The following is an 8,708-nucleotide window of genomic DNA, read 5'->3' as shown; positions in this document are numbered from 1 at the left end:
TTCAAAATTAGTGTTGATGAGAACAACAATAACCTTCTACCTTTATCAATTGGGGTAAATTGAATGTTAACCTCTTCAGACTTATATTTTTTCTGCTGGGCAAAAGAAAAAAATATCTGCGCTTATTTTTACTCTATTCAAACACCAGAACAACATTTTTTGGTCAGGGATATTTCATGCTTTTATTGGTTATTTTTAATGTTAATGTTAATGTGTTTTTAATGAGAAATGAGCACTCTACGTTATCCTTTATGAAAGAGCTACAAATAGCAAAGACGCCAAACATCATGATTTGATTTCGATAGGTATGGGTAAGTTTCATCCAATCATCTTCAATGAAAGTGCCATAGCAACTAAATTCAGTGTATTTATTGGTTTAGTACTTGTACTTCAGAGGCATGCTTAGTTCTGAAGGGGTTAAATTCCCACAACCAATACTAGTTTTATTTTCGCTTCAGACAACAAAAATACGAATCACACACTGAGAAGCAGAGCAACTCCGGCCAGGACCCATTTGGCGGGCCGCTCCCTTGTTTTCAAGCTGAGAGTCCAGACAAAGGTGGGCCCCCTGATTTTAGTTTTATATAGCGGACACTCGTAGATGTTCCTGGTCTCCTGGCGGTCATTGGGGACCGCTCGGACAGAGATGACGGGCATGGCCGGTGTCAGCTCCTTTAACCGCGCTTCTGTGATCACTCCGGCCTGAGTATCCCATCTGGCTCCTACGAAAATAATTCAAAAATGATAGTCATTTGGTAAAAGTAAGCTCCATGTTGTAGAAAACTACCTTCCATGTAGAGTCCATATACGTAAGCCCCCTCTCTGGCAGGCTGATTAAACTCTTCTTTAAATTTCTTGGTCACATCCACAGTCAGGTTGACTTTATCCAGGGGCCACTCGTTCTTGCGGGCTAAGCTCTGCATCACAGCTAAAAATATTAAATGCTTTTAAAACTACTAAATGCAGATGCGCTTGTGTGATGAATGTGTGTTACCAGTGAGGAAGGACTGTGGGTTGAAAAGTCCGCTCAGCCACACGACCGTAGGAAGTGACAGATCTTGAGTCCAGCTGTCTAACTCTTTGCAACGCTGTAACACATCGTTGTACCTGATACACACACATACACACACAGTCCAAGATTAGATAAGAAGGACACTTTAAACCACATAGTGGTTATGATTTACTGTAAATTAGACAACTTGGGCTGCCACGGTGAATCGACAACTAATGAATGGCGTACCGCACGCAGGCTATTTTTAGACCGTGACGTCGCATCGTAAAGCGGAAGTAAAGCCGAAGTGGGACATTATAGACCCGCCCTCGCATAGACCCCACGTAAAAAGTGCTACTTTTTGCCGGTAATCTTTCAAAAACGAACATGGCGATCACGCATTGCTTTTTTGGAACTTGTAGAAACGACTCTAGACATTACGACCATGAAGGATGTTTTCTTCATACGTTCCCGGAAACCAAAAACTTGGGAGGAAAAAATGTGAAAACCGAATCAACATGCGCGGACTTCAACACCAGCTCGGCGAATCCATTCACGTTTCATATGCAGTAAACATTATGTTGGGTTGGCATGGTCTTTCAGAGGACAAAGAGGTATGCCATTTTTATATTTTTACTTAATTTTTTTTAGCGTAACGTTGTGCCGTACTGCTTCTGTCTGACAATGAATGACCTGAAAAAACTACAATGGTATCTGACTGCCACTGTTACCGTTTCTGTTATATATATATATGTATATATATAAAAAAAACTTTAGTAAGGGGGAAGTGTAAATAAATTATATGATTAAGATGTGTTATCAATGAAAAAATTTAAAGTGTTCGTTGGCTGTCACTGAGTAGCATTTGCGACCGCTACACAAAGCTAACTAAATTACCCCCAAGAACGGTAAGAGACGTAGGACAACCAGAGGATATATAAGAAAGACAGGGCTGATGGTAAAGGATAGCTTGTTGAAACCGGAGAATGTCATTGTCAGTCGCGTCCATTAAAAAAAAGCTAAAGCTATGCTTAGGTCGGCTCGTTTTTTTCGTCTTTTTCAGCCTTCGACGCTAAAGCCATCTCTTTAACTGAACATTTTTATGTTATTCCACATCTATGCCAGTCAATTTGGCACCAGGCACATCATTTTCGGAGAGAATTGGTAGGTTTAGCGCTGTAAACATCTCCTTCGTACACGATTTCCATTCATTTCCTATTAGGGACAAATGGTGGCTTGTCCTTGCATAGCAACCATAGCTAATGCCATGAATATTAATGAGCGGAAGTGACGTGTTGCTTGCGGTACGCCATTGGCATCAATTTTGATCGTAAATTAATTTTTTACCTTAAAATTTGGAACATCTTAAACCTTTCAGGAACAGTGGTCACTACAGTTGACACTTAGGGTGCTTTCACACTAGCACTGTTTGGTCCGTTTAGAACAGACCGGAGTTCTTTTTCTTTACAGTCCGCTTTGTTTTATAAATGTGAAAGCACATCTGAACCCGGAATTGATTTCGACTTCTAAATTTGTCCAATCAATGAGTGCACCTTTTGTCCACGTGATGCTCCTCGGAAAGTTCGGTCAGCACAGTATGAATATGGAAACCTTTCAACAAGATATTTGCAAGTGCTGTTGCGAGGTAGCTGTACAACAGGAGCCTGGTCCTCTTGGTCTAATGTGAAAGCGCCCTTAAGAACTTTATGTGACTATTTAAAAAAAAAAAAAAAGTCAATATTAGCAACCAGGGATGTCCCGATGGCATATTTTTGCACCCGAGTCAACCGATTTTGAGAATCTGCTGATACAGAGTCCCGATCCCATACCCCAAAGTTTTTTTGTTTTTTTTGGAACAAAAGTTCCAAACATGTTAATGTCTAAATGTTTTTTTTTTTTAATTAGAAATCTGATGCTTTTCACCTGATGCTGATCCTCTGAAAAACTCCACAATCAGCGAGATTTCCGATCACATGATCGGATTGGGACATCCCTATTAGCAATTATTATTATATTACAGTGATCCACCGCTACATCGCGCTTTAAACTTCGCGCCCTCAGTCCATCGTGGATTTTTTTTTCAATTAAAAAAAAAAACAAAAAAAAAACAGATGAGCTATCCTGAGCCAATCGCGTAGACTCACTCTCCGTCCCTCTCTCCCTCTCCCTGCTCTTTGTTGGTCCGGCAGTGAATACACTGGAGTTGCTTGTTAAGGTAAACGATGATTGACAGACGTTTAATGTTTGAAGTTCGCTCCTCCGGCAAGATCAAAGTGCTGCATGCGTCAATCATCGTTTAACTTGTTAAACAGTTGCTGTGGCAACTTATTGTGTGTAAGTGAGCGGACACACTCAATGAAGCATTTAATAAAGCTAAGCATTTTTCTGCTTTATTTTTGGTTAAAAATAATTTGGTGGGACAGTAACATGTTTAAAACTTATCATAATTATTACATTTGAAGTTCTTAAAAAACATTTATTAATACATACATATATTTATATATATGGCGGAAAACACTCAGGTGACTTGAAGTTCCGCTGTGAGACCCACAACTTTCAAAATTGTCCGATATGCGTGTGTGATACATCACTGGAAAGCTTAAAATCTCAATTTTCTGGGGGAAGAAAAATGTTGAACAGGAGGGCATTTCAAGAAAAACAAAACATTTTTAAACAGCAAAACGCTATCTGGAGATGAGAGCATTTAAGAGCAGAGTTAAAGACGCCATGACTTTAACGAGATATTATTGCGTACTTACCTTGTTTCGATCCAAAAACTCCATGTAGCATGTATCACTGAGTGTCAAGACACAGCTGTGAATGGCCACAGCTGGAATTTTGGGGGGATTTTATGGGTGAAACATGGTAATATAACAAGGGTCGCGATGCAAAAATCGCAGACATCGAGGAGTGGTCGAGATTTTATTTTTCATATATTTACCCTTTTAAACGTTTTTTTTTTCCCAATTTTTCTTTGTTTGGATCTAGTATTTATCATCTAACATATTGGAGAAAATGCGACAGTAACAAAAAAAAAAAATGCAATTATACAATAGTTATGAGGTAGATATCCGTGACTTTTTTACAGACGCAAATTTTTTCATAGTGACGTAATTTGTTTAAAAGTTGAAAATATGCGAGTGAATAAATTTTTAAAGTCGTTTTTTTTAAACGAAATATTAGACATCAATTAATGATTCTAAGCTAAAAATGACATTTTGAATAATAAATAAATAATATATAAATAATAATATATATATATATATATATATATATATATATATATATATATATATATATAAATAATAATATAGTTAATTACCTTCGTTTTATGACTGGCTCGAAACAAAAATGGCTGCGTGACGTCTATAAACGAGGGTTTCCAGGGTAAAACGGACACATTAAATACGTAGTTTGGGGGCTTAATTTGCAATGAATCTGCTATGGCAGCATATAGACATATTGTTTTATTGTTCAGCAGTTTATTTCAAAGAGGAATGCAAAAGCAGAAACTGATTTTTCAGTCTTGTCTGTGTTTTCCGCCATATTTATATATGAGTTTGACATCTGGGCTACGCAAAAGACTGTTGCTACATGATCTTCTAATATTATTTCTCAAATACTCAGAGTCCTTATGCAATGGAGCGAGAGCTACTAGCTCATAGCCACTTTACCATGTAGCCAAACTGTAGGTAGACGGGTAGGCCAGCTTGGTCCAAGAATCAGGAACGTTGTCGAGAAACAAAGCCACCTGGAGCTTCTCCATTTCAGGTGAGACGGCAAGCTCACCCTTGATGGAAGAACACTGTGATTACACAAAAGGACTACACAAAAAAAAGTATTAAAAAAATATAGTTTAACTCAGTGTTTTTCAACCTTTTATAAGTTACGGCACGTTTTTACGTTGGAAAAAAATCTCGCAGCACACCACAAACCAAAAATGTTCCAAAATTACATTCTGTACGGTATATTTATTTATAAAATAATTTCTCAGTATTGACACTTACTCGGTGTTTAGATGAATACAAAGCCGATATCCTGGCAGAAATCTTCTTCTACAGCTCTCAGTCTCTATCTGTTTTTATTTATTTATTTTTTTTTTATAGCAGTTAAACTAAGAATTATCAAACAGGGAACTTTAGCAATTCAGGACTGAGCATCTCCCTGACAATGGCTTTGCAGGCAGGTAGTATTTATGTCTCTGCACCAATGTAGGACTTTTTGGATTTAGCAACAAAGTCAGCAACGAGGGCCTTCTCTTTTACCTTTGTATTTTTTCCTTTAAATAGTTGCCTTTTTCTCTGTGTTTTCACAAAGGCGAACAAAACAGTCAATAGTTTGAAGCGATGGGTGTTTTGTTTGGCGATGACGTTGAAGCTTACTTGGCACCATGGCGCTGCTTGTGTTGCGTTCAAGAACTGCTCGGATTTCTAGTCATCGGCCACTTTGCTATCCTCGACAATGTGTTGGCATAAAACACGGAGAGGATTGACGGTGGTCACATATGAATAAAATGGAAAGGACACTTTCGTGTATATCGACACTTGATGAGTCTAATCAAATGATGTACAGTAGACGTGCTGGGGTCCACATTGTCGCGGACAGCAAGGTGGCTTATGGCTAGAAATCCGACCAGTTCTTAAACACAAAAAAAGCAATACCTCGCTCATCTGCAAGCCATATTGTCACGGACAGCAAGGTGGCAGATGGCTAGAAATCCGACCAGTTCTTAAACACAAAAAAAGCAATACCTCGCTCATCTGCAAGCCACATTGTCGCGGACAGCAAGGTGGCAGATGGCTAGAAATCCGACCAGTTCTTAAACGCGACAAAAGAAATACCTCGCTCATCTGCAAACTGTCTACCTACTCCTTCCTTCCTACTGCAACTCTGCCCGACAACATAAAAAAAAAAAAAAAAAAAAACATTGGATAATTTCTCGTGGCACATCTGACGATCTGTCACGGCACACTGGTTGAAAAACACTGGTCTAACCGTATTTTAACCACGTTTCGTGAAACAATTGAAAGCGGAATGGCGACATCTTGTGTTCAATATGTGAACAACCCTGTCCGGGCTCTTTGCCATTGCACTGAATTTGTTTTTATGTTAAGACTGTTTGCTTAAAACTGTGCCTGATTGTAAGACTACATTTAAGCGTTGTTGATAAATGATTTTGAGCCGTTTACATGGTGACGCTGTGACACCAAGACGCAACAACTGTGTTGCGGCATGGCCTCGCCTTTACATCATGACGGCGGACGCAAATGTCTCCAAACCTGAACGATTCGAGTGCAGGCATTGCTCCGCAACCATATGAAGAGAACGCTTTCGCTCCGATGACGTCAGCACTCGCACATCACTTTGGGCATGTGCAGTCGCTGCTAGGAAACATTCAAAACAGTAAACATGGTGGAACGTCGGCTTTAATTTACTGTTTTTATTAATATTTTTAAAAGGGTTGTTCCGATCATGTTTTTTTGCTCCCGATCCGATCCCGATCATTTTAGTTTGAGTATCTGCCGATCCCGATATTTCCCGAACCGATTGCTTTTTTTTGCTCCCGATTCAATTCCAATCATTCCCTATAATTTTCCCCGATCATATACATTTTGGCAATGCATTAAGAAAAAAATGAATAAAAGTCGGACGAATATATACATTCAACATACAGTACATAAGTACGGTATTTGTTTATTATGACAATAAATCCTCAAGATGGCGTTTACATTATTAACATTCTTTCTGTGAGAGGGATCCACGGATAGAAAGACTTGTGTCTTTGTATATTGTGACTAAATATTGCCATCTAGTGTATTTGTTGAGCTTTCAGTAAATGATACTGCAGCCATGCCCCAATGCATGATGGGAAGTGGAACCATGATGGGAAGTAAAACCATGACTGTGCGTCGTGCTACCAATGGATATATCTTCTCTGCTTTGGGAAATAACTAATGGTGTGAAGACAAAGATAAATTGCCACTTTGCTTCTCCACATTGCTTCCCATGATATTTCTAATCATAGGGAGAGGGATTGCAAGGTTTTAGCCAATTGAAGAAAGGCTCCAAAGGCTGCCAAAATTCATTCTTCTTATTTTGCGCTGCCTTTTATCTCTCTATGTACAGTGGGGAGAACAAGTATTTGATACACTGCCGATTTAGCTGGTTTTCCCACTTGCAAAGCATGTAGAGGTCTGTAATTTGTATCATAAGTTCTCTTCAACTGTGAGGGACGGAATCTAATCCAAAAAAACAGAAAGTCACGTTGTATGATTTTTAAATAATAAATTTGCATTTAATTGCATGAAATAAGTATTTGATACATCACAAACATCGAACTTTTTTTTGGTACAGAAACCTTTGTTTGCTATTACAGATACCAAACGTTTCCTGTAGTCCTTGACAAGGTTTGCACACACTGCAGCAGGGATTTTGGCCCACTCCTCCATGCAGATCTTCTCCAGAGCCTTCAGGTTTTGGGGCTACTGCCGGGCAACACGAACTTTCAGCTCCCTCCATAGATTTTCTTTCGGGTTCAGATCTGATGACTGGCTAGGCCACTCCAGGACCTTAAGATGCTTCTTACGGAGCCACTCTTTAGCTGCCTTGGCTATGTGCTTTGGGTCGTTGTCATGCTGGAAGACCCAGCCACGACCCATCTTTAGGGCTCTCACTGAAGGAAGCAGGTTGTCAGCCAAGATCTGGCGATACATAGCCCCATCCATCCCCCCCTCAATACGGTGCAGTCGTCCTGTACCCTTGGCAGAGAAGCAACCCTAAAAAATGATGTTTCCTCCTCCATGTTTCACGGTTGGGATGGTGTTCTTGGGGTTGTGCTCATCCTTCTTTTTCCTCCAAACACGACGAGCTGAGTTTAGACCAAAAAGTTCCATTTTGGTCTCATCCGACCACATGACCTTCTCCCATTGCTCCTCTGGATCATCCAGATGGTCAGTGGCAAACTTCAGACGTGTCTGGACATGCACTGGCTTCAGCAGCGGGACCTTGCGTGCGCTGTAGGATTTTAATCCATGACGGCGTAATGTGTTTCCGATGGTTTTCTTCGAGACTGTGGTTCCAGCTCTCGTCAGGTCATTGACCAGGTCCTGCCGTGTAGTTCTGGGCTGATCCCTCACCTTCCTCATGGTCAGTGATGCCCCACGAGGTGAGCTCTTGCATGGAGCCCCAGAACGAGGCAGATTGACCGTCAACTTGAACGTCTTCCATTTTCTAATAATCGCTCCAACAGTTGTTACCTTCTCACCAAGCTGCTTGCTTATTTTCCTGTAGCCCATCCCAGCCTTGTGCAGGTCTATTATTTTATCCCTGATTTCCTTACACAGATCTTTGGTCTTGGCCATTGTGGAGAGGTTGGAGTTTGTTTGTTTGAGCATGTGAACAGGTGTCTTTTATACAGGTAACAAGTTCAAACAGGTGCAGTTACTTCCGGTAATGAGTGGAGAACAGGAGCCGAAATATTTACTAGTTGGTAATGTATCAAATACTTATTTCATGCAGTTAAATACAAATTTATTATTTAAAAATTATACAATGTGATTTTCTGGATTTTTGTATTAGATTCCGTCCCTCACAGTTGAAGAGAATTTATGATCCAAATTACAGACCTCTACATGGCTTGCAAGTGGGAAAACCAGCAAAATCGGCAGTGTATCAAATACTTGTTCTCCCCACTGTAGGTAAAACGGTGTCTCTACAG

At 40.0% G+C, this 8,708-nt stretch overlaps 1 protein-coding gene across 1 annotated transcript in view; it reads right to left on the bottom strand.

The window, feature by feature from the left end:
• Positions 1-220: 220 nt before the first annotated feature.
• Positions 221-8,708, bottom strand: part of dnah9l (dynein, axonemal, heavy polypeptide 9 like) — a 124,111-nt gene continuing 115,623 nt past the window's right edge. Inside the window, exons 88-91 of the mRNA XM_057857690.1 lie at positions 4,666-4,781; positions 995-1,107; positions 788-928; positions 221-722 (exon numbers count right to left, since the gene is read on the bottom strand). Of these exons, the coding sequence (XP_057713673.1) occupies positions 475-722; positions 788-928; positions 995-1,107; positions 4,666-4,781 (618 nt within the window). The 3' untranslated portion in view covers positions 221-474. The remainder of the gene's footprint in view (positions 723-787; positions 929-994; positions 1,108-4,665; positions 4,782-8,708) is intronic.

This window comes from Corythoichthys intestinalis, chromosome 14, assembly GCF_030265065.1.
Source record: "Corythoichthys intestinalis isolate RoL2023-P3 chromosome 14, ASM3026506v1, whole genome shotgun sequence".
Classification (NCBI taxonomy): Eukaryota; Metazoa; Chordata; class Actinopteri; order Syngnathiformes; family Syngnathidae; genus Corythoichthys; species Corythoichthys intestinalis.
Note: the sequence above shows the minus strand (reverse complement) of the source record. Positions and strands in the feature narration are given on the sequence as shown.